General features: G+C 35.1%; 1 protein-coding gene across 1 annotated transcript; it reads right to left on the reverse strand.

Annotated features, from left to right (window-relative positions):
• Nucleotides 1-2,814: 2,814 nt before the first annotated feature.
• On the reverse strand, nucleotides 2,815-9,477 carry LOC105339352 (zinc finger protein ZIC 4). Its single transcript, XM_034473921.2, has 2 exons — nucleotides 8,302-9,477; nucleotides 2,815-3,835 (listed from the first exon to the last, which is right to left on the reverse strand). The coding sequence occupies exons 1-2, from the start codon at nucleotides 9,164-9,166 to the stop codon at nucleotides 3,279-3,281; spliced, it is 1,422 nt and encodes a 473-aa protein (XP_034329812.2). The 5' UTR covers nucleotides 9,167-9,477; the 3' UTR covers nucleotides 2,815-3,278.
• Nucleotides 9,478-11,870: the final 2,393 nt, after the last annotated feature.

Raw genomic sequence — 11,870 nt, forward strand, 5'->3', positions numbered from 1 at the left:
TCACAGCGGTTACAGTTCGCACGTGTATTTTTGAAAACTTTTGCTAAACTTGAGACATGCATGCTGTGATTTTAATAAGATTTGATCTTTTGAAAAGAAATCGAATTCTCTCAATTTCCATTCTTTTGTCCAAAGTGTCTCTCGAATTAACATCTGAAAAACGGTGTTGCATCGCGTTTTGATTATAGGTCTTAGTTTGATGGACACGCGCCCAAATTTTACAGCAAGATCGCTCACACCATTAAGAAAGAGGAAGTGAAACCCAATAATTTTGATGCAAATTGGACACAAACACGTAAAAATCGGAAAGAAAATACAATAGTTCCTTCACAAATTAATAATTATCCCTTCCATAAAATACACCAACCTAATTGAACAATTAGGCACCGGGCTCCACTATTTTATCATGTTTACAAGATGTTCATAAAAAAAAATGGTCAATTTTTTTTATGATTTATTCGTTGGGATTTCTGTGCATCGAGTAATATTTTCTACGCATTGTTTAAGTTATACATCCAGTGTATGTCATCAATTTCTCATAAGCATATACATGTCTATACATGAGGTCTTCAGCCAAATCATGTTCTTTGATAAATGAATGCACTTTTCGACTGAATATTATAATGTAAAACTAATGTATATATCTCACCAACATACAAAAATTGATTCCGATATCTTTGTATGCGAGGTCCATTTTTTTGTATATCTACAGCTGTTGTCGATGGCTTTAGATTGCCACAACACCGTTGATTCTATCTCAAAAGCCACAGTTGGCGCTAACCTTATCTCTTCATATTCTCCATCATAAAGTCTTTAACAGATCATATTAAAACATTTAGAATCTCTAAATAACTCGATACACAAATGCTAAAGTATATCAACACTTTTTATCTCTATCCCCATCCTACACATAAAATGCAGAGTCAAAAATATAATGATTTCGTACAAAGAAAAAATTTGGACAGCTGTACATGTCGAACCCGCGACGCGTATCTTTCTTCTCAAATCAGAGTACTAAATGAATTTTCGAACGAAAAATATGTATATATAAAATAAAGTTCTGCTCTCTCTCTCTCTCTCTCTCTCTCTCTCTCTCTCTCTCTCTCTCTCTCTCTCTCTCTCTCTCTCTCACCACAAGCCCATTCAATCATTATTTTCAAATTACAATTAGAAGAACTTTACTTTCAAAAATAAAATTTTCAAAACCCCCTTCTAACTGTAAATTGTTGACCCCGCACGCATCGGAAGATGTCTACATGAATACACCCCAAGTCTATAAAGAAAACCCCCAAAATTAATTCAGTAAATTATTTTGCTCCATTTGCCTGCTGTAGACTTGTGCAGACAGTTCTTTATACAGTATAGAAATTTTAATGTCCATGCGGCGACAAATGGGTCAGAATCTTCTATGGCGGAATACAGGCTTAAGTCCAGGTGAACAAGTTTAGAGAATTCATTCTTTCTGTTTGTTAAATGAAACCGCAGAAGTTATGGATTTTATATCACATCTTCTTCTTCTTATACGACTGGTTTTTAACACACTTCGTGGTTGTTGCAATATCTTTTTGACGCTGGGTTTTCTAGTACTATTTCATGTTTGTAAAGTCGAGCATGAATCGTTTTTATTTCAATAATTCTAGCTTTCTAATCCTATCAAGGACTGGGAATCAAATTAACCCCTATGAATAATAAATGTCCATTTGCTATATTTCTTACAACTTTTTTATTACCTGAATCGGTTACTTGTTGGGAGTGTATTCGATGTGAAGGAAATTGTTGGTAAAAGTGATCGTCCATAAAAATAATTTTAGAAGTGAATGTTTTTGTTTAATAGGTATGCCTCCTCCTGAGTTAAGGTTGTTTTCCCATCTAAATATTGCAGGGGCTGATGCAGTAACCTTCAGAAAATTCACATAAAAGCGCCATTGTTGTCCTCTGTTCTCCCCCTCTTATATATCCATTCAAAATTAGATTACCAACGTGTAACATTGGGGAGAATGAATTCATTCATAAAAACCCAAGGAACACAATGAAAACGTTCTTAAAAGTAGTTGAATATTAACTGTAATGCCGAAAGTCAACATTTCCTGTGGAGAAGGGGAAAGTCCGCACATTATAAAAGACGGAATGATAGATAATGGAGGGCGGTATGAATGGATTCACAAGAGACGGACTGCGACACACAGACAGAGATATTTGATTACTTAACTCGTAATTTTTAACAAAAACGAAATAATCGAATGTCTGGTAACAATTTGACTTTTAAAGACTTTACTATTGACTACGACAAGACAAGAGGAGGAAAAGTAATTTATTGAAGCGACAGGGGTATTGACTTAAAAACAAAAGAAAGGCCCCGATGGCACCACGAAGCAGAAAAGATCTAGAAGTTGTTTGTTTATCTGCACACATTGCATGCTCAGTTGAAGAAAATTAAATGTTGACACACTCTTACTTTGAAACGATGTTTTTTTTTATTTTGCGAAGTCAAGTGCTTGCACAACAGTTAATCAGTTTTGTGCAAATAAAATATTTTATTTTTTTAAAATTGTGTATATTTATATATAATTAGAACAGTGCAAGCTTTATTTTTTTTATATTATAATTGGAAATAGTAGATTGATATAATTTATCATTTATTTCATAAAATAAAATAAATGTATTTCAATCACTGAAAGAAATAAATCTTTTAAACAAATTTTTAAATAAATAGAATATTTATCGTAAGAATGAATTTCAAAGATTTTTTTCCAAATAGAGCTCTAAATTCTCAATCAAGGCAAAATTTAAAAACAAATCTAAACTGTATAGATCTATATTCATAGGAATTTTATTTACATTATTTACCATGTTATACATGGGTATAATTATTCAATGTTCATTTATCATTATACAGGTGTATAATTTGATTAATGACAATACCATGAAATGTGAAAATAACTTAAAACCTAATACAAATATGTAGTTATCTGTAGATTAGAACATCTGGGGGAGAACTCGTGAGAATCCGTTCCCCTCGGTCGCTTTAAAACAGTAGAAATGTAAGTTACACATTGATAAGTCACGTCTTCAAATCATTTTCATAATCCCCCGATCCCGATCAAGAAAGCTTGAGGATTCAAAACACAGAGAACGCATACCTGCCCAAGAATCAACAAATATCGATCATTAGGTGTAGAATTATTTGCAGGAGGTGGGTATGATCGTCTTTGTTTTAACACCGATGATCTAGACAAGTCCTTTAAGGTGAAAGAAAAAAAAAACTCATGATCGATTTCTCAAGAGAACTGAAGTATTGGAGGGGGTTGTAGATTTTGAAGATGGCCGAGTGTGCCCAAAGCTGATTGTTCGCTCGTGTGAGAAACACTCAATCCCGGGGGTCCATTCGTTCCTTGACAGACATACCATTCGCTAAGGTTCGTTGTGTTATTATGAGGAAGACTAGAATTTACTTCGTGTGGCAAGGTCGGGCTCGACATAGAGGAAACGGGCGGAGTTTGCTGCTGCTGTTGCTGCGGCTGTGAACTTCCGGTTCCGGTGGTATTGGTCGGGATCGGAGTATGAAGGGATTTTGATAATGGCGGACTAGAGGGAGGGGCTTCACCGTCTGAATGACTGTCGTCGGAATCTTTCTCTTCCATGCTCGGGGAGATGTTCCCGTGGACTTTCATGTGCTTTCGGAGGGAACTAGGGTGTGTGTAACTTTTGTCACAGCCTCTAACTTTGCAGTTGTAAGGCTTGTCACTCGTGTGCACGTGACTGTGCTTCTTCCGGTCCGAGCTGTTTGCAAATCGACGATCACATCCATCAAATTCACACTTGAACGGCTTTTCACCTACAAGATAAAAATGACGAAAAAATTATGATAACTATTTAAGTATTCAACCTAGTCATATATCTTAAATAATCTTCCTCTTAAATTTTTCAAGAAGCTGAGAAATCCAATTCCTCTTGAAAACTCTATCCTTGTTCAACGTCTTTTGTTTTCTTATTCTGCCTTATTCTCCTCTCTCTCGCTGTCTGCTCTTGACAGCAACTTATCATCTCAGCAATTAATTTGTTTAGCAACTTTCTCCATCTTCTGACACTCAGATAAAAACATGGTTTTGACATGAAAACAAATTCTCAATAGGAACAATTACAGGCGGTGCAGAAGCACATGTAACAGGCGTAAAGTGTAGTGGAGGGGAAACGATTTACTCTTCTTCAAGTATATACACCAGCGATTGAGTATCGCGAGGAGTAGGAATTATTGTCTCTCTGAACAAGTGCAGCTATTAGTGGAAACACTAAAGTCAAAGATATATTTGCCGGAAAAATAGGCAATGGTTGATAAGTCAAATACAAATTTCGTAACCATTAATTTCAATTACATATTTCTCATTGATTTTAAATATTTATATCTATCTTTTAATTTGATAATCCAGAAATAGTTTTTACGAATTAGGGTTTCAAAGTTTATTAATATTTTCTTTAAAAAAAATGTTTTCAGAAAAAAATATATATTTCACGCTGAAAAGACAACCAATTGTTTCTGAAACAGATTCTTTTTTATTATTTTTATTTTATTTCAAAACATTTTTATTCTCTTTAAGTATAAAATCAAATTTTAGGAAGAAATCTGATCATTTAAAAAATAATTAAACGGAATTTGTTAAGAATTAACTATAGGATTTTAATAACAGTATGTCACAACAAGATGCCATTTATTTTATTTCTGTTAAATACTGTGCGGTTCAGTTTCTTTCGCGCCGTTTGATACCGCGTTGTCCGGAATAATAATTTTAACATATTCTCCCCACCGTAAAAATGGCCACTACATATTTCGTTGACCCCTGCCGTGGACTGTTATCAACCCTCAGTCTCTTCATTAGCCCTCGCCGTCTCATTTAGTTTCGGCGATAAGATTCCTGCGGCCGAGGAAATCCGGCCCATATCGAATGTACATCAATAATGTCCCGGCGTAGTTCTGACACTGGTGAAATGTTTGGGTTTATAAATTGATATGGGACACTCTATCAGGGTAGATAATTTGTAATGATGGAGATTGGGGTTAATAGATAATTAGTTAACAATCAACTGGTACGGTAGTCTGTGCATGTGCGTTTAATTTCGATGTCAGTTATTCGAGTTTTCCTTGTGATCACATGAAAAATCAGTGTTCAAGATATCATGATTTTAAATATTATTCCACTAAATAAAAAGAAATTATTATTATTTTTTTAAGGGCCGTGTTACAATTTTTTAAAAATTTTCTTCACTTTTTTAAAATGAAAAATCACATAAAATAATATTTATATCAATAGAAAAAAATCTTTAGCTTGAAACAAGAATTAGTAAATAAGTTCATGAATATATAGAAAAAAAGGTATGTAGAAAACCTGGAAATATAATTTTTGTATCCATATAAATGGATATGGTGTAATTTCGATGAGGGTGTGTGGAATCAGTTTATTATTAAACGAGTGATATTGACAGGGGACTCAATAGTGTTTATTGTCAATAATACACGCTGTGGCCCCCTGATTATAAGTTAATCAAATACAAATATTTTCATTCTTCAATCAGTAGGGTCAATAATCACACTGAGAATTTTATTGGGTTTCTCAAATTAAAAACTTTAAAGGTATCGGGATAATTCATCTTAATGAATCGTCATTGATGTAAAGTGGGTGACTTTTTTTATGCCATCCACAAACATTTTGTTTTTATCTAGAATTCTACTAAAATGTAATTATTAAGACGGACTGGGTTAACAAATATCAAATACACACAAAACACTTTTTCAAGTGTTGTGTTTCGGATATCTACTAATGGCTTTTTGAAAATGAAAACAAACTGTGAAATATGTTGAATAGATGTTACAAAGTGGATATAAAATGATCTGCAAGAAGCATTTTGAGTGACTTTAAAACATAACATCTTGTAAAACCCTCCCCCTTCTTACGGTTGCAACACTACTTCCTAAATGAATACCTTCTGTGTTTTAATATTCGTGAGAATTATTTTTATAGATAAATATCACGGGTTTCGTGATGTCATACGGTACGGTTTTAAAGATTATTAGTACCCTAATGGCGGTGTTCAGCTCCAGTTTTTGAAGGGTTTTTATTTTCATAGGACTTTATAATTGAACATTATCAACACAGAGATTATTCCAAATGTCATGTCAAGAGGGCTGGATTATCTGCAGCAAGGGATTTCATTTACGGAGGGAGATTTTCTTTTATTTTGGCATTTCAGATGCGAATGGCGGTCAGTGTGAGCCGTGTTTTTGAAATTTGAAATTGTAATAACATAAAAAAAAGAGATATTGTATACCAGTATTAAGTTACCGAGGATAACATATGTCGGGGTGCAGCTGGGGTTTTCTTTTTTAGCAGTGTGAATTCATTGAACGACCTCTAATCGATCACAACAAAGACTGGAGAGGACCATGTTGTACCAAGCATTTACCCATTGAAACGTCCCTTTTCACCCCTCGAGAACCTTAAAACGTTCCCCTTTAAGGCATCCATTTCTAAACACTCAAATCAAGTTACTATTCATTTCATAATATATTCAATCTCAATTAAGGGTCCTTTTTTAAAGGTGCAACCAAGATGCATGGATCATATTCCAAAGTTTGTTCAGAGCATTGTTGAGATGACAGCCTAATGCCATTTTGTAATGAAATCCATCTACATTCAATTGGCGACTTTTATATGGCTCTTTTCAAGTATTTGCACAGACGCAAATTTTTCAATTTGTTTAACTTGAGTTTTACAACGGCACCGAAGCTAGGGACTATCATTTAGTAATTTATCAAGTGATAGATCGTTTAAGTGTTATTGGGGATCAAATCGGAAACTGAAGTTCGGAGGCAATGAAAGAGGCCAATAGCTATAAATGTGTGGATCTGGGGCCGTAAATATTTCGCATAAGATGTTGTGGACATAACAGTCTTTTTTCTGTTCAACCGTAACTTTTCTTGTCACATTTGGTTGTATTTGCATTTTGCAGCTTAAAGTAAATATTATTATTTTTTAAATGAATTTAAATAATGGTATTGTCCTTGATAAAAGAGTATGTTTTATGTAACGTTAAATGACATGCAATTATTGATGCATTATTTTGAAACACCTGCGTTCTAATTTGTTATGAATTTTTTAAATAAATTCAAATTTGAAATTTAAAATTCACTATCAAGAAACTCTAAAAAAAAAAAAAAAAAAAAAAAAAAAAACTTTTGAAAATTTGGGAGAAAAAAAAGAGAGAAATATTCGTTTCCTAATTCTAAGCGTAAATAAAGGGGGAAAATTGCTCTGCAGATTAATTCACAAAAAACATTAAATTGACACATGTTTTAGAAGTAAGAATTCCCCAAACTACAAATCCAGAACTCGAAATATTCAAATCTACTTTTATCTGGGCCCTTTTCTCCATCATAGATGTGTTTAGCAGGACACTTCGGCTTAATTATGTGAATAGGGGGGTTTACTGCATACTTTGATGGTCTATAAATGAATATTGCACCTGGACAAAAACGATATTTAAACACACAGTACTTAGGACAAGGGTTACCTGATAAAGACATCAGCTTTTCTAAGTATAAAACACCTTTATTACACTGCGCGGCAGAAAAAAAAAACCCTTGGGGAATATTTCAATTGTGATCTGGGGTTAATTTTACAGCGACAAAATTGACCATCCAAGTATCTAATTGTATACAAGTTTAAACTTTCAATTTCCTCGCTTTTTATAATAGTGTTACAGGGTTTTATGGAAAATTTAACTTTCAACTAATTACAGAGCCCCAGGGGGATTTTCCCGCGCAAGTAATCATGTAAATCCATTTCGATTTCCGCTGTAAATAACATGTAAATAAATTTGCGCAACGTTCCTTGAATGTAAACAAACAAACATTGATAGGAGACTTGTGAAACAACAATTAAAGAACGTGTGAATTTTTTCGACCACTGTCAGATTATGCACAAAAGATGACTTTACATACAAACAATTTTAATCGGCGTCAACCGGAAATGTTGTTTAATTTGCCGAGGTAACACACACGGGGTCTTTTAATTAAGATCGGTAAATAAATATTAAACATCTAGATAATACCATATATCAAAGCAGTGTTTAAAAGTTAACCATTCTTTAAATAAATATTTATATTTGATACAATCGATATCCAACAAATAAAATTAATTTTCTGAGGGGAAAAATTCTTTTTCAATATTTATCGGGAAAAAAATTGTTTATTTGTTTAATTGAGTTTTCATTACTTTAAAATTTTCAGTTATTTCATGAGGTACCGACCTGTATGTGTTCTTTTATGAATCTTCAAATTCTCGCTTCTCGCGAACACTTTTCCGCATCCCGGAAACGGACAAGGAAACGGTTTCTCTCCTGTGTGGACTCGGATATGGTTGACAAGTTTGTATTTGGCTTTGAACGGGCGTCCATCCCTGGCACACTCTTGCCAGTAACAGGCGTGGTCCGTCTGCTCGGGCCCACCGACATGGTCAACTGTTAAATGGGTCACAATTTCATGCATAGTCGAAAACACTTTATTGCAGGGTTTTTTCGGCTCCAACTGGTCCTTCTCTATCCAAAGACACGTGTGTTCCTGCTTTATTGGAGGTCGCATATAACGGAAAAAGGCTCCCGGTCCATGGGCTCCCATGTTCATGGGGTTCATTCCGTTCATGGGGGGCATGTTGAAAGGCTGGGGGGTCGGGAAATGGTCATGACGAGGGGGTGCAATTTGGTTGTACTGCTCCGCGCGTGAATACATGTCCGAATGAAGTCCAAACCGTCCATTGACGTGATGGTGGCTGCTGGGGTAGTGGGCAGACTCATGGAGTCCAGATAGTAACATGTGACTAGATGTTTCCGAGGGATGGGAGTGGAAGGCCCCCGCCGTGGCTCCGAACATCCCCGAATGACTGTTCCCATTGGCATCGTGTCCCGGAAGAGAGATGTCTGGCCGCCGTAGTAAGAACTCCCGGGCCGAGTAGCTGCTCACGTGATGGGAATGGGGAACCCCGTATCCACTAGATGGGGGACTGAACTGGTTGGATTGTCCGTGAACGAACCCCCCATCGTTCATGTGGTGAGGTGGGCTCAGCTTCAGAGCCCCCGGTGGTAGATGGGGGTTGGAATCCATGAAAGGGTTGATCATTTTTGGAATACACTAAAGTCTATGCCAACTCGGTTGATCGCGAAAACTTCATTCAAAAAAAAAAAGTTAAAATGACACAAAATCGAGTTTGTTAAAAAGCGATCCTGCTGCTGCTGTGTTTGGTGAACACGGTCCCTGGTGCTGTTTGATATTTTAGACTCACTGAGATCGGCAGATAAACCTTCTGTCATCGGGGCTTTTGGGAGTCCCCTACTGTTCTTACTTCTGAGATTTTGGGGAACTGCTGACGCTCACTGCTGAGTTAGAGTAAACATTTTGACCCCATGAAATATTTCGTAGCGAAAATTATTCGATTGGAAGAAAATGCCCTGACTGACAAGTGAAGTTTATTTATCAATTTTCCTTATCTGTGATAGGATCAATATAGCGGTCAAGGCGGGGCTTATTATTCAGGAGGGCGTGACTTGTATGCTAATGAGGACGCGTTAAGCCGATAACATCGTCGGAGTGCATGGTTCTTGAAAACACTTTACGTGTGAATGTGTTATTTAATTCCCTTACTATCTAAACAAAAAAGATACATTGTAACAAAAAACCCATCAGTGGTTTATTTTCAAAATGGCTATTCTTGAAAAAGAAAAATGGAAAATAGATAACAGAGATACAAAAAAAAAATCTGAAAAATAGTGAAAGAAAATAAAGATATTCAAAAAGCATGAAATTACTTCAGGTTTAATTTTTTTAACACTTAAAACTATAAAAATATGATATATTTATTCGTTTTAATTTCAATAAGCTACTTATGTACCTCATTCTAATAGAATAAATTGCTGTGGTTTGTCAAAATCTCTCGCTTTCTTTTGATTTTTTTTTTTCATCAAAATTAGTTCGTTTAGCATGGGAAAGTGAGGCAATTAGAGAACGAAAATTGTCCTAAAAATAAGACCCGTCCAAAAGTAGAATAGAATGGCAGGCTATTAGAGGCGTCTGTGGAGACTGCTGGGTTAAACTTAGCTGGGAGGGTGTCCGGGGATGGCATGCATTGTCACAAACTAAGACGATTCAGGCAGATTAACACTTCATAATCAATTGTATGTCATTTTGTTTCAAGTTGGGTATTATCTTATTCATTTGTTTACAAAGGCAAATTGGCGCGTTATTTTATGACATTTGAATATCCAACTAGAAAGATTATTTGCAGGAGAGGAAAGAAATAATTGAAATGATTGAGAGAGAGAGAGAGAGAGAGAGAGAGAGAGAGAGAGAGAGAGAGAGAGAGAGAGAGAGAGAGCCTGCTATTCTCCCATGGTATGGTGTAAAAGGCAAATAAAAAATGAAATTGTTTTGAATTATGGGATGTGCAAATAATGTTTTTGAAATCGACTTCCTAGTAATAGAACGAATTCAAAGAGTTATAATTCTGATAATTTTACTCCGTTGTCTAAATCTATTTACATACATTTTATTTTTCATTATGTAAATATTTGACTTTGCTTTGATGGGAAAATTGCTCTCATTTTAACTTTTAGGAAAAAAAAAAAGAAATTCGTCGCCGTCTGTCTTATATAATTTCTTCTAACAAACTTAGGAATCAATAACAAATAATTACAAGCCCAAGTGTCGATAATATATAATGATTAAGTCTTTTTGTCCGAAATTACCAGTTTGCGCGACAATTTCGCAGTTTGGTACCCCAGCCGTGTGACGGTGTCCAAACAAATAAGACCTCCTGCATTTCACACCATCTCATTCACAATTTCCGAATAATTAGACCAAGAGTCCCAAACTCTGCATGAAGCATCATTACAGTTCTTTCTCTTTCTTTTATAAGAAAATGCCTTTCTGTTTCCTTAATTTTTCGTGATGATTTTAGCTTTTGTTCATATCTATAGACAACCTAAACCTTTCAGACTTTATGTCTTTTTCGGCAATTAAACTTTGGAAAATAAATGCTGCACGTGAAATCGTATTCGATTGAAAATTATTGATGTGTTGTATTTCTGTCGCCTTTTTTTAATTCAATCCAGCGCACATTTCATTATATAAGAATAAAACAGCCGGTGAAATTCCATCAGTTCTTTGTTCTCGCGACTTTATGATATATCTATAAATGTTCCGTCTGATTCAAGTGCTTCGGCGCTCATCGTTCAAGTTATATAACAAATTTACACATATTTGTGTACCATTTTACGCACAATTATTCCATTATCAGCGTTACGAGAACAGTGCACATGCTTAGATTAGCGGTCATTAGGCGGAAAGAAGTCTATCCTCCCCCACCGTTCCCCCCTAGTTCGCTAATTAGTACCACCCGTTGAAATCGCACCACCCCGGTAAGCATTAGACAACGATATCAGAACAATCGCTTCCAGCTTCTTATTTCCACGTATGGGTTTTCTATCTTATATACGCATGTTATCTACCGAATACGGAAATTTAGAGCCTATTTCTGACTAGTTCCTGCTTTGTTAGATGCAGGTGTTTATTTTGATTGACCACATCTGCACGCGTAAAAACTTCCCGTTACTTTGGAAATTCTAAAGTTTTCGATAAAAATTCAAATATATGACTAAATTCGTTTCTAATACAGTCACCTGCAACCAGAGTTAAAAACTTAAACATTAAAGATATTTGTAAATTATTATATAAAGATTCATTTTGTTAAGAGCAAATATTAATGGTATATTTTTTTTAAAATATTACTGGGCTATATTAAATGTTGATGCATTGCAAAAAGGTTCAA

This window comes from Magallana gigas, chromosome 8 (assembly GCF_963853765.1).
Source record: "Magallana gigas chromosome 8, xbMagGiga1.1, whole genome shotgun sequence".
In the NCBI taxonomy this organism is placed as follows: Eukaryota; Metazoa; Mollusca; class Bivalvia; order Ostreida; family Ostreidae; genus Magallana; species Magallana gigas.

What these genes read in the sequence shown, in the direction of transcription:
- LOC105339352 (XM_034473921.2), bottom strand. Translation starts at nt 9,166, where the DNA reads ATGATCAACCCTTTCATGGATTCCAACCCCCATCTACCACCGGGGGCT. An exon ending in TCATAAAAGAACACATACAG is followed by an intron (nt 3,836 to 8,301) that starts GTCGGTACCTCA and finishes TTTATCTTGTAG; the next exon opens with GTGAAAAGCCGTTCAAGTGT.